At 30.9% G+C, this 26,774-nt stretch overlaps 1 protein-coding gene and 1 pseudogene across 1 annotated transcript; one reads left to right on the top strand and one right to left on the bottom strand.

Annotated features, from left to right (window-relative positions):
* Positions 1 to 17,504: 17,504 nt before the first annotated feature.
* LOC112940470 (uncharacterized) lies at positions 17,505 to 18,163 on the bottom strand. Its single transcript, XM_026028684.1, has 3 exons — positions 18,051 to 18,163; positions 17,729 to 17,927; positions 17,505 to 17,606 (listed from the first exon to the last, which is right to left on the bottom strand). The coding sequence occupies exons 1-3, from the start codon at positions 18,161 to 18,163 to the stop codon at positions 17,505 to 17,507; spliced, it is 414 nt and encodes a 137-aa protein (XP_025884469.1).
* Positions 18,164 to 19,359: 1,196 nt separating this feature from the next.
* LOC101246999 (serine/threonine-protein kinase STY13-like) overlaps positions 19,360 to 26,774 on the top strand; it is a 10,540-nt pseudogene continuing 3,125 nt past the window's right edge.

Here is a 26,774-nt window from a genome sequence, read left to right as displayed (position 1 = left end):
ACATCAACAATGACTCAACAAGTCTTTCAAACCATTCTTCATTATGAACACATCACACAAAATCAATTATTCACATTGTCTTTTATTACCCTTTGTTTCATCGTTAGTATTAATCAATGTGGACAAGTCAACCCATCACCAAATCTCATTACTCCAAAACATATACCATAAGGAAATACACATATTTCATACACTTAGCAAGGTTTAGAAACCCACTTGCCTCAATTTATCGAAAAATCACTTCGGGACTTTAGCCTTCCACCTTCGTTATACTTTCAAATCAATACAATCTATTCAAATCAATAACCACAATAAGACTTCAAAACTTACGACACTCATATTACTATCTGTTTAACTTTGTCCCAAAAATTTATCCAAATTTATAATAAAGTATCTCAATCTTGATTCTAACCAATAAGTCAAATATCTCATATTTCTTAAATTTCAAATCAAGAGTTAAGTCATAATTTCTCCAAACACTACAACCCTAAGAGTTTTCATATAATATAATGTAGTCAATATTTAATTACTTATATCAATATACAAAATTTGAATCTATATGATAACCTCAAAAATAATTCTTAAACCATAAATTAATAAAAGAACCAATAACCTTTTACGATGAACAACAGTACTATTCACGTCTACCATGAAATATACAGAATATAAAATAACTCCTTAAAACATACATTTTTCCTATAATTCAATCATCAGGACTTCTCATTCCCAAATTTAATTTTGCCATCATTATTTAATTGTTGACCATTAATAATCTTATAATAATTATAGAAAAATCACGTTAAATTATCTCTAAACTTCAACCCAATTCCCTTATGCTCTGTCAGCATTAATGATATCAACAATTTCCCCTAATCTTTCAATATCTATACTTTCTTATATTTAATAATAAGAAAAATGATTCGTACCTTTTTGCGCCTCATTAAAATTTTTCGTCAACTTTTCCTTCTTCTTGTTATATATTTTTTTATTATTGATTTGTTCGTGTGTAATGCTGCTGCTGCGAACAGCGGGAACAACCTTTAACCTATATATTTTTTTAATTATTATTATCATTATTATTTTGGGCTTGACCCATTTATTTTCTTTTCCTTTATTATTAACAACAAATAAATCATTATTAAATTTATAAATTATATCACTCATTGTTACAATTCATAAATTATTTATAAAAGCTATTTAAAAAAGAGGTTAACTTAGAAAAATGGGTAAATTTTATAAAATGACTAATAGGGTTGTTACACTTTATCTTATATAGTGCACCATCTGTCCCATTTAATGTAAGCTAATTTGACTCTGTACAAAAAAAAATTAAAATGAAGAATTTTAAAATTTGTGGTCCAAAATGAATAATAAATATTTGTGTAGCTCTAAATCATTTCATTAATGGTAAAATAGACATTTCATAGTTAAATTGTTATTTAATATAGAAATGTGTCATTTATTTTAGAACACACTAAAATAGAAAATAAGTCACGTAAATTGAGACATAGGAGTAATACTATATTTTGTATTATTTAGTGAGTTTGGCTATTTCATAAAACAAAAGTTTAAATTTTTTAACTATGAAATCTAAGAAAAATATCTCTCTATCTATCTATCTATCTATCTATCTATCTATCTCTCTCTCTCTCTCTCTCTCTCTCTCTATATATATATATATATATATATATGTATATATATATATATATGTATGTATGTATATGTATGTATGCATTTATATTTATTTTGTTTGTATTTTAACTTTATTTAAGCTTTTATAATACTAGTTGACTTTTTAAGATGAAACATTTTAATTATTAGTTAATCAATAAAAATTAAAAATAAGAGCTTTTTCTATGCACTAGAAAAATTCTTTTACCTTTTATTTGGACGACTCAACAAAATTTTAATACCTCTTCTTCCAAAATATTTAAAAAGCCTATAAAGTAAAAACTATAACTACTTCCCCATAAAACCTTTCAAATCCAATCAAATATAAAATAACCACCCCTCCTTCCCATATACCACCCATTCCATTAATTCTTTTTCCCGTAAACCCATTTCTTTGCCCCCTCTGCTTTATCCCTTTGCCTCTCACTCTTCTTTACTTTTTTTTTTCATTTCATTTTGTGTGTGTGAAAATGCTATTATTTTTAAAAAATATATAAAGGTTATATAAAGGTAATTCTCTACTAGGTGAGTTTGATGATTCATATAAGAACTTAAAATTTATATTATTATTTAATTTAGAGGTTTTTTGTATTTTGCAAGTAATAAAATTTAATGTATCAATATTTTTACATATTGCAGAATTTGTTCAAAGTCTCACCACGTCATAAAATCATTTATACCTAAGATCATGTATTTATTTATTTTGGATTCGATTTGAATTTAAAAAAAAGGACAATTTTACATATTAGATTGTGATCTACATCAATACAACTTAATTATTCAATACGGTAAATTATAGAAGTCACCATTACTTTTTTGCTAAATGAAAGAAAAAATAAGGTCTAAGGAAGAAAGTCTAACTTAAAAATTTGAGAAGCTTATCATTACAAATTTGTTTAATGTAATTTTATTTTATTTAAATGTGTTTTTTAGTTAAATTATTCACTATTTTGAAGTCTTGATGAAAATCAAATTCCACGTTTATTATTAAAATAATAATAATAATAATAATAATAATAATAATAATAATAATAATAATAATAATATTGTTATTGTTGTTGTTGTTGTTTTTGTTGTTGTTGTTGTTATTATTATTATTATTATTATTATTATTATTATTTGGTAACACTCCACAAATAAAATTATTGAAATCATATTGTGAAAGTTTAAGAGGTCACAAACTTATACTAAAAACCTCACATTTTAAAAGTCATTTCGCGGGGAGCGTCGTGAAGGTTTACTAAAACTGCTGCAAATATGATCGTGACAATGGTAATTGTAGCGGTTTTAGAAATTTGCCACGTTTTAATTAGTGAAATCCCTATATTGCCAAAATAAACCCCCATGAATTGAACATTTTTTTTTGTAGCGGTTGTCTATTACTATTAGTAACACAAATGGTTGGTTGGCATAACAAGATTACTAGGTATAACCATAAAATATCATAAGCCTAAAAATACCCTTTGAGTTGATCCTCAAATAATGCACTAAGTCTTTTCTTCACTTTACCTTTGACTTTAAACATAAAATATCACTCAAAATTGAAGAAATCCTCCGTAGGAATCCCTGGGCCTTCATATCACGTCACTGTTAACCTTTTTCCAATCACCATTCCTTTCCCACAAAAAAATTTGAAACCAAATTTGTTCATTTATCCCAAAAGCTAAGAAAATTAAGAAAAATCTAGAATAATTATGGGATGATAAATACTTATAAATAGTTAAATAACATATACTAATCATATCTCGATTATTCATCAGGTATGCAACGATTATGTACCGTATACATAAAATATCTTTTGTATCAAATAAAACATAGGTTTCTAAATGTAAGAGCAATAAAATATGTACGACTAAAAATAGGTTCAACTTGGACCAAAATTTTGATAAAAATAACTTATTAACCGAACAGTGTTAGTTTATTTTTCCAACAAAATAGAATAACATTCATAAATGATTGAAATAAAAAGTATTGTAACATGAAATGGAAAGAAAAATGCAACAAATTAAGACACGCACTATGAAAAAGAACACAAAGAAACAATGATGGAACATTATAATTATTACATTCTCAATCAAGGTCTTTGGAATGTCCATCATCTTCAACATTGACTCCATTGCCTTCTTTTAGTACAGACTCTATACTGTTCCCATCCCCTAATTTAGCTATAGTCTGAATAAACCACGGGTCATTGAATGGATCTTCCATTGGACTTGCTGATAAGGTAATGTTTTCTTTGTTGTATGGAGGATTTGAGGCCTGGTTAAGTTCTTAAGTCTAGAATGAAATAGTTAGTCACATAAGAATGTACATAATTAACGTAGAATAACTCTAAATACTCCTTCCATAGTGCTTATATTAAATATGTTCATTCATCTGAGGTTATTTCCTTGATTTTTACCCACCAACAATCAACTAGCCTAGTCTTTATTACATCATACATACATTCGATTTATCAGAACCCCACATAATTATCACAATACTCAATTGAAGTCGACACTATTAATACTAACAAACACCACAACTACAATGTTCATTTACCTTACTATCAAACTGTCACTCGTATAAAAGTATTCTTATCAAATATATGTTCAAACTGTGACTATCTCTCTTTCGGTTTAAGAATTTCATGACAGATACGAGTATCAAACCATGCTAATATTTCCAAAAACTATAGTACTTTTTTATCGAGATAAGACTATAAAGTCACACTCAAAGTCAACTTCACACTACTTTACATACCATGCTTTAGCTACTATTATAAACCATCACTTACCTCATGCCAACACTTACAGAAATTCTTGGTCACTTATATTATTATGTATACTAAAATTCATAACCTCTATTCACCATAAAATATCTAATTAAGGTATCATAACATTTTATATAGTCCCATCAATAGAGTAGTATTAATACAACACTAAATTTTAATAACCATGTAGAATTATATCTCACCTTGTACATCATTCTTAAGTCATCTATCATAATTTGATCAATCTAACCCCCCGTAAAATTTTGATTTTTCATACCTCATTATTGTCACCCAAACCAAAACTTAATCTCTATAAAGCCGATGATAAACCACCAATAAGTTTGTACCAAACTAGTTCACATCTTACAATCATATTTAGTCTCTTATGCAAAAATCACTTCAACCTTCAACTATTAACCAATGATTTATACGAGAGGTCTTATTCCTTCACTTTTCTCAAAAACTTACCATGATGCAAAATTCTATATATCTCAAAATCGCTTACTGATCTCAACTTTTTACCAACAACCCATGAGGTTTTACGTCACACTCTAAATTAAAACTTTGAGGGAAACTCTTCCTTAGATTCTTTAACAATCAAAAGTAACCAAATTTTTGACTTAAATTATGCACAAGTCCTTCCCAAATACACAATGCGATCAATCATTCATTACCTTACGAACTCATATCTTAATAATTTTTTAAAATACATCTATATTAAGTTATTATTAATCACCACTTCAGAAATCTTACTATATCCTTCACTAAAATTCAATAGTACTCATTATTGAACTCAAAAAACACAAAAGAACTCATTGTCACACTCGAGTTGAATGTAAGTACACTTTTCTAAAGTCTTTTTCAATAGTTTTTAATTAATATGATAGACACGTGACACTATTATCATGACCAAAGCAAAATCAATGCAATTATGCGTCTTTGAATCCAATTCTCAACTCTTATGAAGATACCTCTTTAGCCTTTGCAACAAGAGGAAAAAATTTCATGCTCTCACCTATTTTTGAAAGCTACACATCCCACAAATTCTATCTTATTTTAATAACGACTCTAGCTCCTTTAAATTCTATTTGAGTGGTGCCCAACATCTTCAAAAACTTGTCATACAACCACATTACTCACTGAACTGTAGAAAATCACAACCTTAGATATTCACAAGTCATTATGACCATACAAAACTTATTTAACCATCAATTTGTATTCGATAGTTGCATCTCAATTAGAATCCATCACTAACTTGTATTATTATCATGCTCAGTAGGACCTTTTCATCACTAAGAACTCAACCTTTTCATCAATATAACACCTCAATCAAGTTATAACGATCAGATCCAAGGGACTAACCAAAATTTTGTACACACCCTATAACTAAAATCTTAAATTACATTCACCCAAATATATTTACTGACTTTCTTTATCGACAAGTTTGTCATTTCGATAACAATTTACTCATTTGGAGCTTAAGATAAAAACTACTTGTTCTAAAACCCTCAAGATAGACTTCACTACCTTATACATTATTACTGTACCAAAGATCCACAATTAAGAACTTTCTTAAATTAATGTCCAATCCAAGCGCCCGTAGTTAAGAACTAGTTGGTTTCTTAAATGTGAAAGCAACACCGAATCTCATTATCTAAACATCTCATACAACTAATTACTTCTTAAGTATTTAGTATTCACACTTGAAATTCGATGCATTCGTTTCTACGTAACACTAGTACCGTACCGTGAAAGGTAATTAACAACATCACTAGAACACATCATACTTTCGAGAAGATCGTACCCAAATAGCCACATATTTCTACCCATTGAATTATTGCAAAACATTATCGAATTTGTTCTCTCTCTAGGCCAAACATTTGCTTTACTTGTTAGATCAATTCAATAACAAAAATAACACACTTCCTAACTCTTACCAATTAAGTATCGATGACTCTCTCTGATATATCCTCACTCTATGAATTCATAGTAGTGTCGTTATTAATTGACACTCAACATGAAACTACCACACTATTTCATTTTTAATATATGACTCCCTCCTTTTTGATTTTATTTGAACTTATTTTTTATTTCATTTCAAAAAGAAAAGGGAAAATGCACAAGTACCCCCTCAACCTATGCCCGAAATCCCAGAGACACACTTATCCTATACTAAGGTCCTATTACCCCCCTGAACTTATTTTATAAGTAATTTTCTACCCCTTTTTAGCCTACGTGGCACTAGTTTGAAAAAAAAGTCAACCATCATCGGGCCCACAAAATAGTGCCATGTAGGCTAAAAAGGGGTAAAAAATTATTAATAAGATAAGTTCAGGGGGGTAATAGGACCTTAGTATAGTATAAGTGTGTCTCTGAGATTTGAGGCATAGGTTGAGGGGGTACTTGAGCATCATCCCAAAAGAAAATAACTTCTGAATTTTAATTTTGTTCTATATCATATTAAAGATCACAAAATTCAAAAATATTTCAATACACAAAATTTAATATACATATAAATTTTAATTTTAATTTTGATTGGTTCCACCTAAAATTATACTTGATATATAATTGGGCAACTTTCACATATAACAAACAAAAAATTCATATTTGTATGCTATAACAAAGTTTGCATAATTGCGCTCCATAGCAAACATAAAACTGTATAATTCGTTATACATATATAATTGTATAATTCACTGGCCTAAATTGTATAATTCGCTGGCCTATTTCGCTGCAATTGTATAATTTGCTTTGCATACAGTTGAATCGAATTAAAATGTATATATATTGCATAATTATAAGTGTATAGCAAGAAGATATATGTTTTTCTCTCTCGCTTTATAAAAAATAGAAATACAATATATACACTTCTGTTGTATAAAGCTAGACAAAATTTTATTTCACTGCAATTGTATAATTCGCAATTGTATAATTCGTTGGCCTTTTTCTCTGCAATATTTGACGTAAAATGTTTGTAAATTGTATAATTAAGTGTATGACACGAAGATATATATTTTTGCATGTGTATATATAATTTTCTCTCGCTTTATACAAAACAGAAACAGAATTATACACTTCTGTGTATAAAGCGAGTGAGGCGAGCGAGAATGGAGAGTGGCGAGCGAGATTTTTGGGAGAGAGACACTGGCAAATTTTAGCTAACTTTACTATGAAGCACAATTAAATCAAATCCTAGCTATTCCATTTATTTTAGGTTATTAGTTTGCTATTATATACAATTTTCCCTATATAATTATGTAATGACCCGTAAGATCATTTTTGGAAATTTGAATAATCGTGTAACTTGAATTAATTAATCTATAGTTAATGGGTTAAAGTGATAATATATTTAAAACCCTATATTACTTAACCCATTTATATTAAAATAAGTAGTAGGTCTTCTCACTTTTAACATATCATTAATTTTAGAAAAGAAAAAACGAGAGAGGCGAATGATATAGTTGGAGGCCACAATATAACCGACCCATGCTGCAGGTAAATCTCAAAAGTTTATTTTGTTTATGTATTATTAGTTTTTTTTAGGAAAATAACATCATATTAATGGTTGGTGATGAGTTGTATTATTATATTAATATGTAAAATTACAAATTTGAAGGATTATATCGGTCTTGCTTGAATGTTTTAGGGGCATTAATTAATGATATTTTCTTTCAATGGTGAAAATTAAATTGAAATTGGAAAATTCTACTGTCTAGGTGGGTTATACAATTAGATTGGATAGGTTGTTAGTTAATGTGTGGGTATTAAGGGTTAATTAATGGTTACCGCCACTGTTCATAATCGGTTGACTTTCATAAATGAGTTTTATTTCATTATCATGTTATAAAGTAAGGTTTGACATATTGAGATAGGTAATTAAATATTTAGTAATATCATTAGATTTACGGTATTGGAGAAAGAAAACTCAACTCCTCAGGTTCATAGGTCTTACGTGTGTACAAGCCGAGTCTAAGTAGAGTCTCGAGGATCGGTACGGAGGCGTCTGTACTTATCTTCGAGAGGCTATAGTGACTTTTACGAAAAAGCTTCACTTCTTGGATCTCTATCGTGCATACTTGGTCTTATTTTGATTGTTATCACTTCATACCATTCACTCTCATTTATGTGATGACTCGTGCGTAATTTCTTATGTGAATAGTTGGCGTGTCGTGTATTGGTTTGATGTTACATCTAGTACTAAGGTGGAAATGATATAATTATGAAATGAATGTGTGATCATATTTGAAGTGGTTGAGTAAGGTTAGTGTGATCATATTTGATGGGGTTGAGTAAAGTTAGTTATCATAGTAAAAACAAATATAGTATATATCTGGTATAAGCAATATCTTGAGTGGTTCGACAATTAGAAGTTAAATGTTTTAAGAGTTGGCTAGATAATAATAGTGTAACCTTGAAAAATACAGTTGATATAGTTGTCAAACCATTAATGGGTTGCTTAGCGAATGATGTTGTACCAGTTCCGGTCAAAATCTATTTTGTGGTTTCATAGATTGAGTGTATACCAAAGAAGGCCATGATATGACTATTACAATGGTAATGATAGGTACTTGGCTAGAATTATGAAGTGTCTTACTTTTGTTATCGACATTTCCTACAAAAGAATACATATGATAAGATTTGGTGTTGAATTCATATTTTTTAAACCAACTAGCTTGTTAGTATGTATGGATGTGCTAAGCAGTATTTATAAGGAAGCTTTTAGTGGTGGTTCTTTGGTATTGATATGAATGTGTATAGGTTATAAAGTGTATCCTTAAGATTCTAAATACGCATTTTATCATAAGCTCCAATTGAGTGGATTAATATTGGAATGACAAACATATATGTAAAGAAAATTCCAACGAGTATACTTGGGTGAAGGCAATTGAAAGTTTAGTAAATGTGTATAAATGTAAGTTAGTCTGTTGAATTTGGATGATATAGTTTGATTTGAGATGTCATGTCGATGACAAGGTTGACTTTGTGGTGATGACAAGGGTTGACTGGATAGTGATAATCAGAGTTTGTGATGGATTGTGATTAGAATATAACAATATGATAAGTTTGTTGGTTAAAAGACTTTGGTATGATAATGGTGACTTTAGAATGTCTGAGTTATGATTTACTACTATTTTGCGAGTAACACAGTTGTATGGTAATTTTTACGAGGAGTTAGGATGTCACTCGTATAGAACTTAAAGGAGCTAAAGTCATAATGGAATGAATTAGTGGGATGTAGTTCAACCTTCGGAAGGAGGCAAGAACAACGATGTTTACTCAGATTGTAAGGGTCAAAGATGTCAGAAAGAATGGATAATTGCGTTCAGAGATACGTGATTTCATCTGGTTTGCTCAGGTTATGATAATATATAGTATCACAAGATCATTAGATTGGTTAGAAAAAAATTATTGGATAAAACTTAAGAAAAAGTGTAAGGACGTTAAGCTCGAGTATGATGATTAGTTCATTTGTGGTTTTGAGTTTGATAATGAGTATGGTAGAATTTTTAGCAAAAAAATATGACAAGATGGAGAGGCGATCGATAATAAGCTAAGATGTGAGAATTTGTAAATATTTTCAATTATGAGCTAATGTCAATAGATAAAAGGATTAGGTTACACAGTTAGATTCAAAATTCAAGCTTTTCATTGTGAGTTTAGATTTGTTGTACTGTGTTTCGTCAAGGTATGAATTGATAATGGGTAAGAAATGATTGATCACATTAAATATGAAGCATTTGGAAGGACTTACAAATAATTTGAGTTGTAAATTTTGTTACTTTTGATTGTTATGCCTAAATGGGATTTCACGTAATGATTTGATTTAGAGGATGAGGTAAAACTATCATGAGTTGTTGGTCAAAGAATAAGATTGGTAAGCGAGTAAAAAAAAGAACAAGAAGTTTGGTATGTTGAAGATTTCAATATAGTTAAAAGCATCATGCCAGGAATTTAAGAAATGTGAAGAATAAGATCTCTCATATAGATTCTTGGTTAGAAGTTGAAGGATGTATTAATTTTTCATTTATAAGTTCTAATATGACTAAGGATGTGAATTATTCGGTATAGACATATTAAGAATTTATCAACAATTTTTATGAAGATTGAATTTTGATTTATGTGAAAAACAAGGAGGTGTGTACAATTATGAGTTCTTATATGGAGCTAAATTGTTCACATTATGATAGATAATTTATTTATGTTTAACAATGTGGACCTACAATTATACATAGTTAATGACATTTTTTTGGGGGATTGAAGCTACTATTTTCATGATACAATATAGGTTGTTATGATGTGTTACATAGACATTTGATATGGTGAGTAGAGATTATGCACTTATAGTATATAGAATTATTGGAGTGACCAAATTTTTTTTTTTTGTGTTGATATGAGGCATATGGTGGTGTGACTGATAAAATTGGTATCTGAAGAATTATGTGGAGTTGAATTGAGTGTTATTCAATTGTTGTGTTTTGATGGTAATGTACTTTTTGATTTAAAATTAGTATTATCAATCTTGGGGGTGACTTGTACTTGTCATGAAATGCTTAAATGAAAAGAAAAGGAGTCATAGTTCAAAATTTTTTTCGAGGCGATAATGTGCTTGCTAAGAAGACTTTGTAACTAGAGACTATTTGAGAGTAAGGTAAATGGTTGATGTAATTATGATGTTTATTAGTGTTAGGAGTTTTGACTTTAGTGGTGTACTACGAGAAGTATGAGGGGTTTGATAAATTGAGGTTTTGTGAGATTGTAGTGGAGATCAAACTAGTTGATTGTAGGTGGATAAAAATTATATAAATAGAGTAAGATGGATAAGAATGTTTAATATGGTGACTATGAAAGAAGTATCAAGTGTTATATCGATTTTGGTTTTGTATATCCTTATGTGACCAAATACTTCAGTCTGGACATGTTTTAGAGTATGATTCACTTTCTATGTTCATGTATGATTTCACTTCTACGGGTGATTTCCTAGTGGTGGATCGGGTGTACCGATCCCGTGGTTGTCCTCTTGCTAGGGTGGTATCCTTGAACATACTTAGTCATTTCAGTTATGATAGATTTGACGTTGTTGAGATTTGAAGTAGACCAATAATTCTAGACGCACAACCTTACTTATGAGAACTTATATAAGAGCTATAAAGAGTTACAATTATATTAGAGTGTTGTTAAAGGTTTTGCATACTAGAGTGTACCGCTTATTGAGTGTTTACTTGATCTTGTTCTTCTTTGGGTTTGATTAGTTTGATTCTCTCTTGATGAGTATGCGATTTCTAAATATCAGATTTTTATAGCTTAAGCTCGTGAATATATTATGTTGTGAAAAGGGAATCTTGATAAGATTGGTGATGATTTATGCATCATGAGTGTGTGGTGATTGATTTAAGTTCACTACTGGTTGTAGTCAATGTCGATTTAGAAGGTTACCTTGGTTATGTGAGAAAATATTCATCATGATGATTGTGCTATGGTCTAACGAGTTTCACTTTAAGTAGAGTCTCATGAGTTAGTATGTGGCTTGATTCAAATCACTTCTGATTAAATTTGTCAAAAATTTTGATTCTAAAGTTCAATTCTTGGTAGTTGATCTTAACGGAATGGTCCTAAAAAAGAGGTTATCACTCGAATGAATGAACACGACTTTGAAAAATCATACCTCAGGCTTTTGATTGTGTTGGTTATTCTTCCTTCTCCTTTCTTATGTTCGAGGACGAACATAGTATTTAGTGATGGCTAATGTAATGACCCGTAAGGTCATTTTTGAAAATTTGAATATTAGTGTAACTGAATTAATTAATCGATTGTTAATGGGTTAAAGTGATAATTTATTTAAAACCCTATATTACTTAACCCATTTATATTAAAATAAGTAGTAGGTCTTCTCACTTTTAACATATTATTAATTTTAGAAAAGAAAAAAAAAGATCATACGAGAGAGGCGAATGATATAAGCGACCCATGCTGCAGGTAAATCTCAAAAGTTTATTTTGTTTATGTATTATTATTTTTTTTTAGGAAAATAACATCATATTAATGGTTGGGGATGAGTTGTATTATTATATTAATATGTAAAATTACAAATTTGAAGGATTATATCGGTCTTGCTCGAATGCTTTAGGGGCATTAATTAATGATATGTTCTTTCAATGGTGAAAATTAAATTGAAATTGGAAAATTCTACTGTCTAGGTGGGTTATACAATTAGATTGGATAGGGTGTTAGTTAATGTGTGGGTATAAAGGGTTAATTAATGGTTGCCGCCACTGTTCATAATCGGCTGACTTACATAAATGAATTTTATTTCATTATCATGTTATAAAATAAGGTTTGATATATTGAGATAGGTAATTAAATATTAGGTAATATCATTAGATTTATGGTATTGGAGAATGAAAACTCAACTCTAGACTTGAAATTTGGAAATATGAGGGTTGACATAATAATTGACATCAAAATTTAGGAACTTGATTTCAGATTGGTGTAAGCTTTTCGGTCTAGGTCATATCTATAATAATATGGGTGTGGTTATTTTCGAAATCTTATTGTGACTATGTACTTGAATAGATTGCATTGTTTTGGAAGATCAACATAATGGGAAGACTCAAGTCCTGGAGTAATCATTCGATTTTTTGAGGCAAGTGAATTTCTAAACTCTTGTTAAGTGTATGGAATGCGTGTATTTCCTTGTGGTATATGTTTGAGAGTAACGGGATTGGTGATGGGTTGACTTGTCCACATTGATTAATTCTAATGATGAAAAAAAAGGTATAACAAAAGGCAATGTGATTAATTGTTTATGTGTGATGTGTTGAGAAAGGTTTGAAGGCTTGTTGAATCATTGTTGATGTGATTTCATGTTTGTGTGGCTGTGAACTGTGCAATGTTATGAAAATGGTCCATCTCCTCATTATTTGTGTGAACATGTCATTTGCATTATTCTAAGGCATTGGTTGTGACAAGTGTTATATGCATTGAGAAAGAATGAGTACTTAAGAGGATGTACCATTTCGAGAGACGTATCGCGCGCCGCGATGGATACTATATTTCGAGGGACGTATCGCGTGTTGCGATGGTTACTATTGTCGAGGGTCGTGTCATGCGCCGCGACATATGCATGGACAGATATGTCCCCAATGGGTCTCGGACTGAGAGACAGCGGGTGTGTATCACTAGGTCAGACATGCATCATTATACTTGACATTGCATTCCATTGCAATGCACATGCTTATCATTGGTGAACTTGATATTGTGTTTTGCTGATCTTGTGAATGCTTTTCTGTGGAACTTGTGATTGATGAATACTGAGTTTGTTCTTGAGGATATAAAATTTGTTATAGAATTGTTTTTGAGGATATGTATTTTACCAAAGTGTTGTTGTTGAGGATATGTAATTTGTCCAAGTATCGTTGTTGAGAATATGTAACTTGTCTAGGTGTTGTTGTTGAGTTATGTGCTATGTAAATTGTGAGTTGTTCGGTGAACTGAATTTTATGCAGGTTGTAGTTTTGAAGGTTCGGTTGGGGTGGTAGGAGTACTTGTATTTCATCCCCTTAGCTTGTGTTTAGAGGTTTACTTGTTGAGTACCGTGTGGTTTGGTACTCACCCCTTGCTTCTACAATTTTTTTTGTAGGTTATTAAGCCTAGATTTTTGTTGTACTTGTCATTCTCTTCTTTTCCGAGGCTTCTTGGAGATTTGTGAGGTAGTTGTTTGTCGTTTCAGCGGACACTCTTTATTCATAGTTTTGATCTTGTTCTATTCTAGAAACAAGTTCATTTGAGACTTATATTTTCGTTTGATTCAATTGTAATACTTTAGAGGCTTGTACACGTGACCACCAAGTTTTGGGGTATAATGTAAGTTGATAGTAAATTTTTCGCATTTTATTGTAATAGTTGAGTTTTAGACTGACTTGTCTTGGTGGGATAAGACGAGTGCCATCATGTCCATTTTTGGGTCGTGACAAATTATTAAGATATAAGCATAATCATTATTTATTAACTTTCATATAATAAATAGATATCACAATAACTCATAAAAAATGAAGAAATAACAAAAATGAGGTTACATTAATAATAATACTTAAAGATGTTTCTAGAACTATTTAATTTTCTTGTTGTCATTCTTGGTAGATTTATCCTTGCATGAGTTACATCTTTACCTTTGGTCATCATTCACTTCATATGTAGAAGATGTTTCTAGAATTTTTAAATTCTTGATAAATTTTTATTTGAACGAAATTACATTTTATTCTTAGTTGTCTTTTATACAAATATATCATCCTAATCATTTTTATTTGTTAAGTTACTTTTTAACATCTTTTTCTTTAATTCAATCTAATATATATTATTAATTTTGTCACACTTATTTATTTTCAATTATATTAATTAGAGCCAAAATAAAAATGAAAATAATTAATTCATGATAACTTTTTAAATGAAAAGTAGGTATTTTTTTTATAAGCATAATGAATAGAAAAAATATTAAGAATTAAATTAAAGTGAAGTAATAACAAAATAAGTTAATTGTAATAACAATAACTTAGAATGTTTTTTTTTGAACTATTGAACTTTTTTGTGGGCCACACATGAAACAAAATTTTTTGTGTCTTTTGAAAAGCAAAATTGAATTCTTCTAGAAAACTATTTTGATCATTAATTATACAATTATAAATTTAAAACTTTGTCCATTATAATGTTTAGAATTACAAAACTGCCACTGATCGTGCTCAATATGATTCTTCGAGTTGACGGTAGAGAAAGACTCTGCATTTGCATTTATATTTGTTTTGTTTGTATTTTAACTTTATTTAAGCTTTTATAGTACTACTTGATTTTTTAAGATGAAACATTTTCACTTTTAGTTATTGCAAATCATTAAAAATTAAAAATAAGAGCTTGTTCTATGTACTAAAAATTCTTTTACCTTTTATTTGAACCAGACTCAACAAAATTTTAATACCTCTCCTTCCAAAATATTTTAAAAGCCTAAAAAGTAAAAACTATAATAAATTCCACGTTAAAACCTTTCAAATCCAATCAAATATAAAATAACCACCCCTCCTTCCCAAATCCCACCCATTCCATTAATTCTTTCTCCCGTAAACCCATTTCTTTGTCCTCTCTCCTTTAGCCCTTTGCCTCTCACTCTACTTTTTTTTTTCATTCATATTTTTTTGCATGTGAAAATGCTATTTTTAAAGAAAATATAAAGGTAATTCTCTACTAGGTGAGTTTGATGATTCATATTAGAACTTAAAATTTATATTATTATTTAATTTAGAGGTATTTGGTATTGTGCGAGTTGTAAAATTTAATGTATCAATATTTTTATATATTGAAGGACTTTTTCAAATTCTCACCTAGTCGTAAAATAATCTGTACCTAATCTTTGATTGAGTCATGGTAAGCATCAATTCTTTTGTTTGGTTAAGGATCATGTATTCATGTAGTCTGGATTGGAATTGAATATAACAAATTAAAGGATAATTTTACATATTAGATTGTGATCTATATCAATACAACTTAATTATTCTATACAGCAAATTGTTGAGGTCATCATTACTTTTTTGGAAAATAAAAGAAAAAAATAAGATTAAGGAAGAAATTCTAACTTGAAAATTTGTGAAACTTATTATTACAAATTTGTTTAATGTAATTTGATTTGCTTTGAATGTGTTTTTTAGTTAAATTATTCATTATTTTGAAAGCTTGAAGAAAATCAAATTCCACGGTTATTATTAAAATATTAATAATAATAATAATAATAATAATAATAATATTATTATTATTATTATTATTATTATTATTATTATTAGGGAAAATGTATAAGTACCCCCTTAACCTATGCCCGAAATTTCAGAGACACACTTATACTATACTAAGATCCTATTACCCCCCTGAACTTATTTTATATGTAATTTTCTACCCTTTTCGGCCTACATGAGACTAGTTTGAAAAGAAAGTCAACCAGCTTTGGACACACAAGATAGTGTCACGTAGACCGAAAAGGGGTAGAAAATTATTAATAAAATAAGTTAATGGGGTAATATGACCTTAGTATAGTAAAAGTGTGTCTCTGAGATTTCAGGCATAGGTTGAGGAGGTACTTGTGCATTATCCCTTATTATTATTTGGCAACACTCCACAAATCAAATTATATATTAAATATTAATCACATATCATCACAATTCAAATCCACACAAATTTAATTTTTTTAATATTGAAATCATATTTTGAAGGCTTAAACCTCCAAATATTTAAAAGTCATTTTGCAGGGAGCGTCGTGAACGTTTACTAAACTGCTACAAATATGCTCGTGACAATGGTAATTGTAACAGGTTTAGAAACCTCCGCGTTTTAATTAGTGAAATCCCTAAATCACCATAAATTGAAAAAATAACCCCCATGAATCAATTATTTTTTGTAGTGGCTGTCTGTTACTAGTCGTATCACAAATGGTTGGTTGGCACAACAAGATTACTTGGTATAACCATAAAATATCACTATACCAATTGACTTTAAATATAAAATATCACTCAAAATTGAAGAAATCCTCCATGGGAATCCTTGCCTTTTTATATCGCGTCACTGTCAATCCTTATGTTTTTTCAATCACCATTCCTTTCCCACAAAAAAATCTGAAATCCAATTTGTTCATTTATCCCAAAAGCTAAGAAAAATAGGAAAAATCTAAAATAATAATGGGATGACAAATACTTATAAATCGTAAGTTAAGATATACTACATATCTCGATTATTCATCAGGTATGCAATTATTATATTCTATATACATGCAGTATCTTTTGTATCAAATAACATAGGTTTCTAAAAGTAAGAGAAAAAAATATGTACAACTAAAAATAAAGATTCAACTTGGACCAAAACTTTGATAAAAATAACTTCTTAACCGAACAATGTTTGTTCATCTTTCATACAAAATAGTATAACAGTCATAAATGATTGAAATAAAAAGTACAATAACATGAAATGGAAAGAAAAATGTAAAAAATTAAGACACACACTATGAAAAAAGAACACGAAGAGACAATGATAGAACATTATAATTATTACATTCTCAATCGAGGTCCTTGAAATGTCCATCATCTTCAACATTGACGCCATTGCCTTCTTTTTGTGCAGACTCTACACTGCTCCCATCCCCTAATGTAGCTATAGTCTGAATAAACCACGGATCATTGAATGGTTCTTCCATTATACTTGCTGATAAGGTAATGTTTTCTTTGTTGGACTGACGATTTGGAGCCTGGTTAAGTTCTTTCTTTCTTTCATCAAGTTTACCCCTTTTTGAGCAAACAACTTTAACAAACCTTTCATTTCTCTAGCATCAAGTTCATCAATACTTTTTCCCTCCACTAGTTGGTTGAAGAGAATTTCCATTTCCTTTGCCTCATTCAGTTTCTCTAATTTGCTAATTTGTTCTTCTTTCTTATCAACTTTCTTTTGAAGATAGTCTTCATGTGTGACCAACTTTGACAGCCTTTTGAATTCAAGAAAACTTAAATACCTCGTCAAGACATCCTGAGCCAGACTTGGGGATTTCCAAGTAATGGGTTAGATTTTTCCTGGCCTAAAAATAATGATGGCAACTTCTACGTCACACACAATAGATAGCTCTTCTGCTTTCTTGAACAAACTTGTTACTCTTTTATCTAAGATGGAATTTCTCACATTTTCATTGTAGTTTGCACTATCTCTCAACCTTTTTGTAGCCATATTTGATGCTCAAACAAAAAAAATGTAGTTTCTTTTGGAGTAGAATATATAAAACTTGAAGAGATGTTTGACTTTTATAGTTGACAAACATGAATTGTCAATATATTCAAATCAAGAACTTTCATAGTTTAGGTTCCAAAATTTAAATAATTTGATTACTGTAATATGATTTTAAGGAATTATTAATTTTTTTCCTTAAGAGGATGAAAAATTGTTAATTTTCAAATTGAAATTGACAGGTCATATTCCATGATTTATTTGGGAGGTAGAAAACACAATAATTAACATTTTACATGGGCATATTTGGTAGAAAATGTTTGTAGAAAATATGCTTTATTCCAAAAGACGTAGCATATCATTAAAAAAATTGCCTCATATTTCAAAATTTCGATAGATAAAAAAAGTTTATGAGAAGTTTATGTCAAGAATGGCATAGGAAAATACATGAGTACTTCTAATTAATTATAATATTTTTTTCTTTAAAGATTGACAATAATATACTGATTGAAGTAAGTTTTAATATATGGGATGAGAATTACTAAAGAAGAATGATTTTTTTTTCACAATTAAGAACTGTGATGACTCAAAATCTAAGGCACGATGGCACTTGCACTATCCCATTGGAAGGTAATCCAATCCTCAACCGAAATAATATCAATCAATTATACAGAAATAATAACATTAGCAAAATCATGTCTATAAACTCAAATCTTTCATAGATATAATCAAAGTGCGAAGGTAAAAAAAAGAAGATCCAAAATTTAGTGTTACTAGTAGTTCAAGGAAAATAAACTGAATTCATATACTTCAAAATATAAGACTATCTAAAGTTGTAAAAAATAGATAAGGAAGATAGAAGAAGATAGATTTTCTCCAAATGCAAGATAACTTTTTATATACATAATCTCAAATAAATGGAATTCATGGGGCTTGATAGGCCTAGGCAATGCATCATAAAATAAAACAAGAGTAGTATAAGTAAAGAACATGTGTTCTTAGTTGGTTGGTGTAATGAGTAGTTGGTTGGTGTAATGAGTTGTTTTATTTTCTTCATATTTAGTAATTTTTATTCATTATGATTTTCTATGGTTGCATGTGTAGTCGGTGTAGGGACTAAAAAGAAGGAGGAGGAGGGGGAGAAAAAGGAGGAAAAGGAGTAGCAGAAAAAGCATGAGGAGGAGGAGTAGCAAAAGTAGATGGAGAAAGCAAAGGAAAAGTATAAGGAGAAGAAGCAGAAGGTGCAAAAGGAGAAGGAGAAGATAAATTGGAAGAATTTGGAGGAGCAAGAGAAGGGAAAGGGAAAGGAGAAGGAGAAAGAGAAAGAGAAGAAGTGGAACTAGTACTCTAATGGTGATGTTGGAATAAGTGAGATATTGCAAAGTTTATGCATAAGTTCTTCAATTTTCAATAGGTGAAGTATGATCACTTGAGGTTAAGTTATTTGACTCAAAGGGTACCCATTCTCTAGTAAAGGTCGGAGTGGATAGATATGGATTTCATTATAGGATTGCCATAAACTTTCCGTACATTTGTTGTTATTTGGGTCATCATTGATAGGTTTACCAAGTCTTCTCACTTTCCACCAGTTTATACTTTATACTTTTTTTGATAGGTTTAGAGGTTGCATAAATGAGATTGTATAAATTTGCAAGGGGTGCCAGTGTCTACCATTTCAGATGATGTAACTTAATTTACATAATAGATTTGGAAGTTATCTTAGAAAGAATTGGTTCCTGATTTGATCTTAGAACAACATTTCATTCGTAGATGGGCAGACAGTCCAAAAAGGACTATTTAGGATGTGGAAGATAAGATTTGGGCTTGTGTAATGTATTTTCGAGGTATGTGGGACTAGTTTTTGCTTTGGTTAAGTTAGCATATAATAATAGCTAATGTTTGGGCATTCAAATGGCTCTATTTGAGAGATTATATAATTGGAGGTTAGTCTATCATGCGATAGTTTAATGCTTTTGAAATTAGGCCATTAAATCACTGACTTATGGATAAAGTTTGGACGATTCAGGATAGGCTCGTACTGCTTAGAGTAGGCATAAGGGTTATGTTAATTAGAGAATGAGCTCCTTAGAGTTTAGTTAAGATATCGAGTGTTTATGTTGGTGTCAACCATGAAAGGCATATTTAAACATACTGTCCCAACATAGATACTTAAAGATAAGGTCAATAAACCAAAGGGTTGAAGGTAAATCTAACTCTTAATAAGCCACCTTCATAACAAACTACAAAACTCTCAAAGTTTGATGAAACTAAGGTTGAGCTCGCCCTTTCGATCAAACCTCATCATGCCTTTCATGGTTTACACCAACATTAACACTCGATATTTTAACTAAATTCTAAGGCCCTCACTCTCTAACCAACATAACTCTTATTCCTACTCTAAGCAGTACGAGCTTCTCCTGAATCTCCCAAATTTTATCCATAAGTCAGTGACCTAAAGGCGTAATTTCAAAAGCATTAAGCTATCACATGATAGACTAACCTCCAATTATATAATCTCTCAAATAGAGACATTGGAATACCAAAACATTATCTATTATTATATGCTAAATCTACCAAAGCAAAAACTAGTCTCACATACCTTGAAAATAAATTACACAAGCCCAAACCTTATCTTCCACATCCTAAATAGTCCTTTTTGGACTATCTGCCTTTCTATGAATGAAATGTTATGCTAAGATCAACCTAAGTACCAATTCTTTCTGAGATAAATTTCAAACATATGATGTAAATTAAGTGTCATGATCTGAATTGATAGACATTGGCACCCCTTGCAAATTTATACAATCTCATTTATGCAACCTCTAAACCTATCAGAAAAGTATAAAGTCTAAAGTGGTAAAAAGTGAGAAGACTTGGTAAACCTATCAATGATGACCCAAATAACATCAAATGTACGGAAATTTTATGGCAATCCTACCATGAAATCCATATCTATCCATTCCGACCTTTACTCGAGAATGGGTAGCTTTTAAGTAAAATGACTTAACCTCCAGTGATCACACTTTACCTTTTGAAAATTGAAGAACTTATGCATAAACTTTGCAATATCTCACTTATTCCAACATCACCATTACACTACTACTTCTACTTCCTCTCTTTCTCCTTCTCCTTCCCCTTTCCCTTCTCTTTCTCTTCCAAATTCTTCTAATTCATCATCTTCTTCTCCCTATACTTTTGCTTGTCTTTGTCCTTCTACTTTTGTTACTTCTCCTCCTTTTTCTGCTACTCCTTTTTCTCCTCCTCCTCCTCCTTTTTCTTTGTCCCTACACCTATTACACATGCAACCATAGAAAATCATAATGAATAAAAATTGCTACATATGAAGAAAATAAAACAACTCATTACACCAAAAATTACTAAATATGAAGAAAATAAAACAAATCATTACACCAACCGACTAAGTACACATATTCATTAGTTATACTACTCTTGTTTTATTTATTATGTGTTGCCTAGGCCTACGAACCCCATGAATTTCATTTATCTGAGGTTATGTATATAAAAATTTACGGAGCATTTGGAGAAAATATATATTCTCCTATCTTCGTTACCTACTTTTTACAACTTTAGATAGTCCTATTTTTTTAAGTATGTGTACTTAATTTGATGCTCTTAAACTACTAGTAACATTGGGTCTTTTTTTTACCTTCACACTTCTATTATATCTATGAAAGCTTTGAGTTTATAGACTTAATTTTGCTAATGTTATTATTTCTGTATAATTGTTTGATATTAATTTCGGTTGAGGATTGGATTACCTTCCAATGGGATAGTGCAGGTGACATCATGCCTTAGATTTTGAGTCATCAGAATTCTTAATTGTGAAAAAGAAATCATTCTTCTTTAGTAATTCTTATCCCATATATAAAACTTTTTTCAATTGGTATATTATTGTCAATCTTTAAAGAAAAAAAAATATTATAATTAATTAAAAGTACTCATATATTTTCCTATGCCATTCTTGACATAAACTTTTTTTTATCTATCGAAATTTTGAAATATGAGGCAATTTTTTTCAAAGGATATGCTACGTCATTTGTAATAAAGCTTATATTCTACAAACATTTTCTACCAAATATGCCCATGTAAAATGTTAATTATTGTGTTTTCTACCTCCCAAAAAATCATGGAATATGACCTGTCAATTTCAATTTGAAAATTAACAAATTTTCATCCTTTTAAGGAAAAAAAATAACAATTTCCTTAAAATCAGATTACAGTAATCAAATTATTTAAATTTTGGAACCTAAATTTTGAAAGTTCTTGATTTGACTTTATTGACAATTCATGTTTGTCAACTATAAAAGTCACACATCTCTTCAAGTTTTATATATTCTACTCCAAAAGAAAGTGTTTTTTTGTTTGAGCATCAAATATGGCTACAAAAAGGTTGAGAGATACTCCGAACTACACTGAAAATGTGAGAAATTCCATCCTAGATAAAAGAGTAACAAGTTTTTTCAAGAAAGCAGAAGAGCTATCTATTTTGTGTGACGTAGAAGTTGCCATAATTATTTTTAGGCCAGGAAAAATCCAGCCCATTACTTGGAACACTGAAATAATTCTAATACAAGTAGGTCCCACATAAAGTCTTACTCACACATGTAACTTGCGATTGAATACACCATATGCAAAAAAAAACATTATAGAGATTTTCTTTTATTTTAGATAAAGAAAATTATTTTCATACATCAGTCTCTCTTTGTGTTCTTCTTTTTTATCGTGTTCACTTCTCTTCGGTTTTTCTTCAAAGATCCAGTGGTCTGATAATTGATCGGCATTCGAAAACAAGTAGAGTCATCACATTCTTCATATACCTCATTTCCAAGAATAGAAGTGGTTCATTTTCTTTCTATCTCAATTCAAATCGAGGTAAATTTACTTTTTTCTCTTTGATTTTGCCCTTGATCGTTCATTTTTATGAATATTCTATGGTTTGATTAAAGTTTAACATTGGGTGCTTCCTTTCCATCCGTCCTAGCACTGGTAAATAGAGTTGCTTGGTACTTGTTGCGGGTGGGAAGTGATAGGTATCCCCTTGAATTAGTCGAAATGCACGCAACTAAGCCTGAACACCACTCTTACTAAAAAAAGATTTGAAATTGGAGTAATGTTTTCTCGTTCGTCCTTTTAGATCTATTATTTTGGGACAAGTTTAGCCTTTTTTAATTTCTATAATGTGGAGTTCTGCTGAAAGTTGTACTATGTTTGAATTTTGGATTTTTTTTTTGCCTTCAGAAGTTTGATATGGAGATAAAATTGCCGACATTTTTTTCCTCTTGCAAAACCCCCAATAATCGGAAGGAACTTGTAGTGGTGAAAGTTGAAGTCGGAGATGTTGATCATTAGGTTATTCATCAAAGAGGAAATATGATTAATCAGTTTCACAATCGTTTGATCTTCTAAGTCTACATAGAAGAATTGATTTTGATGAACCTATTCGTTTCAATTTTTATGTTTTTCAGGGTTGTTGAGGTACGACTTGATTTTAGAAATCTTCATGCAAAACAAATAAGCCGGATGGAAGCTCTTCTGCTGTACCTGCTTCATCCGAAGAACTATCGGGGCTCCGACATTTGTTGGAATTGTATATTTCAATCAAAACTGTCGCAATTTTTTTTATCATAAGCTTGGCGAGGGGCAAACATGTCTATTCAAGGTTATGGGATGAACAATTCTAGTGGTTCTGGTGCAATGGCAGTGGATAACAGCAGTGTTGGTTCAAATGGTTCTCACACTGATATTCTAAACCAGCAGGGTAATCACATCCACTGTAACTATTCTGTTGCTGCTAGCATAGTCGGGGGGGGGGGGAGAGTTTCTAGGTTGAGCGATGATGCTCTTACTCAAGCCTTGGTTGATCCTCAATTCCCCACCACTGGGCTTGTGATTTGTGATGAGTGGACAATTGACTTGAGTAGGCTTACCATTGGACAAGCATTTGCTCAAGGCTCTTTTGGGAAGCTCTATAACAGAACTTATAATGGTGAAGATGTTGCCATTAAGCTTCTAGAGAGGCCAGAGCATGCTCTTGAGAAGGTTCACTTCGTAGAGCAGCAATTTCAACATGAGGTCAGGATGCTAGCAAATTTAAAGCATCCAAATGTTTTACGATTTGTTGGTGCATGTCGTAAAACCTTGGTATTATACATTGTGACTGAATATGCAAGTGGAGGATCAGTGCGTCAGTTCCATGCGAAGCGACAAAACCGAGCTGTGCCATTGAAGTTAGCAGTAAAGCAGGCCTTTGATGTGGCAAAGGGGATGGAGTATGTGCATGGTCTAAATCTTATTCATCGTGATTTAAAATCCGAGAATCTATTAATTGCTGTTGACAAGTCAATCAAGATTGCAGACTTTGGTATTGCTCGGATTGAGGTGCTGATTGAAGGAATGACACCAGAAACTGGAACTTACCGTTGGATGGCTCCGTAAGCATCTAGACTCTATAGCAGCCTTGTCAAATCTGTTTTCTTGATCTTGTTTGAGCTTATTGCGAAATCCTATATTAGAGCTCTTATGCTTTTTATCCTATTCTTTTAGGCTATTATTTTCTCTGTCTGCTTTACTTTCTGTATTTTATTTTTTTTAAAATTACTTTGTTATGTGTTTCTTTAGCCAAACATCTTCCAGTGACATAGGGTATGTTGTTGTAGCATGTTGGATTCTCTTTATTGAATATTTTTTCTAAAACTGAAGTGAAAAGCATGGAGGTTAAAGAGTTGATTGACCTTACTCTCTTTCAATTCCTTTCCATCCTTTTCCTTTTCCTTCTTGTCCATGACTTGTAACTTGATTCAAGTTAGACACATTTAAGGGTGTCGCTTAGTTGTCAATGAAGATTAGGGTTCAATCATCCCAGTGACAGAAAACACCAAGTGTACTCTTCCCATATGCCTAAACCTGAAACCTTGGTGGGTATAGTTACCTGAAGTCGAGATGTCTTCAAGTTGGATTGGATTCCTTTTTCAAATAGAGTAAAATTGCGTTTATCTGAAAAGGGTCCAAGACATTAACTACCTCAGTGAGGTCACTTACTGGATGTGTCTGAGAGATATGAACCAAAATTCTATTCTTGTCAAATATGTAAATGGAAATTCTATGGGAAGTTTATTATCTCTTTCTCTCCTTCGTGAGTGTCGATCTTCCTGCATCTTCTTAAGAATTACCTCTTTCTTCAAAGCAGTGAAGCTATTTTAGAATAATGTATGGGTAAGAATGGGTCCCTGGCCTATCCAGTGGTATTAGTTAGGGTTTCTTAGTTAGGGTTTCTGAACTGAATCTGCTGGAAAGGGTAAAACTTAAAAATAGAGCTCAAGGATGGCGTTACAAGATTAAAGTAAGTTAGGAAGTAGATCGATTCTTATATGAGTTGTTCGAGCTGTATTGAAAAGTATTCCATGAAATTTGTTTCCATGACATTCATGAGATTTAGAGTACCTTCTGTGGAAACAACCGAACTCAGCTGGTTGCAGTTGTTGATGAGTCGATTTCACTCTTTTTTTTTCCTTTTGGTTCATTTCTTTAATATGTTTCATATTTGGACAGGCTGTAGGTGTTTTGGGCTAGATCAGGTTATGGTTTGATTTGCTTATTTTAGACCCAACTTTAATTTTTTCAAAATGAAGTATGCCACTTTTAGTTTCTCTAAGGTGGAAAGAACTTCATTCTTCTACGGATGTTTCTAGATGGAATTCTAGAAGGGCCTTGCAAAAACTAGACGCTACAACAATGATATGATTCTCAGTTGAGTTACTACATAGACTTTTTTCATCATTAGACAATCTCAACGGAAAGGTAGAAGCAGAATATTTGGCTCAATCTTCTATGAATCTAAATTATTTATCTGAACGTTCATAAATTATTTATCTGAACGTTCTAAAATCTACCACAATTATGTGGCTTCTGCATTGAGTTGCTACATGGACTTGTTCCATCGAAAAGACTATTTCAATCTCTATGGAAAGGTAGAAGTGGAATACTTATCTTACTCTCCTCATGTTAAAATCATAAAGTAAACCATGGTGTTTGAAATGAATAGCTGCGAGTGAAGCATACAAGTTATGAAAAAGTATAATGAAGTACCAATCATATACAAATTTAGTAGTCTTTTCATGAAGTCGAATCATTTGTTGAAACCTCCAATTATTAAGAGTAGTCTTATTAGAAGCGAGAAACAATGTTTTGGGAAGCGAGAAGCAGAAAAAAGCGATGATGATTCGCTTCACGGAAGAGAAGCGTGAAGTGAAGCGCTCACTTTTTTTAAAAAAGTGACATTAAGTCATAACATATAAAACAAAAAATCAAAAACATAATTAGATCACAAAGACTCAAAGTCCCATTCTTCAACAAGATCCTCAAACTCTTCAAGTGCCATAACCAAGGGTTCTACTTGGTCATCATCAGAAGGCTCATCAATGAGATTTCGACTCGAAGTAGAACCTCCAACTCCTCTTTCCTTGCCCCTTAAAGTACTCTCCCTGAAATTATAAATATTCTCCTCAACACCACCTGCCATAGAAACGTCACCATAAGTGAGACTTTCTCCTTCGTACACTTCTTCATCTTGGTGATCTTGTGTGCTCCAGTTAAC

Source organism: Solanum lycopersicum, chromosome 12 (assembly GCF_036512215.1).
Source record: "Solanum lycopersicum chromosome 12, SLM_r2.1".
In the NCBI taxonomy this organism is placed as follows: Eukaryota; Viridiplantae; Streptophyta; class Magnoliopsida; order Solanales; family Solanaceae; genus Solanum; species Solanum lycopersicum.
Note: the sequence above shows the minus strand (reverse complement) of the source record. Positions and strands in the feature narration are given on the sequence as shown.

Excerpts from the sequence above, each read along its gene's own strand:
- LOC112940470 (XM_026028684.1), bottom strand. The coding sequence starts at position 18,163 with ATGGCTACAAAAAGGTTGAGAGATAGTGCAAACTACAATGAAAATGTG. Across the intron at positions 17,928-18,050 it reads GCAGAAGAGCTATCTATTGT|GCTGTCAAAGTTGGTCACAC; the intron begins GTGTGACGTAGA and ends TGAATTCAAAAG. Across the intron at positions 17,607-17,728 it reads AGTTGTTTGCTCAAAAAGGG|ACTATAGCTACATTAGGGGA; the intron begins GTAAACTTGATG and ends TGGTTTATTCAG.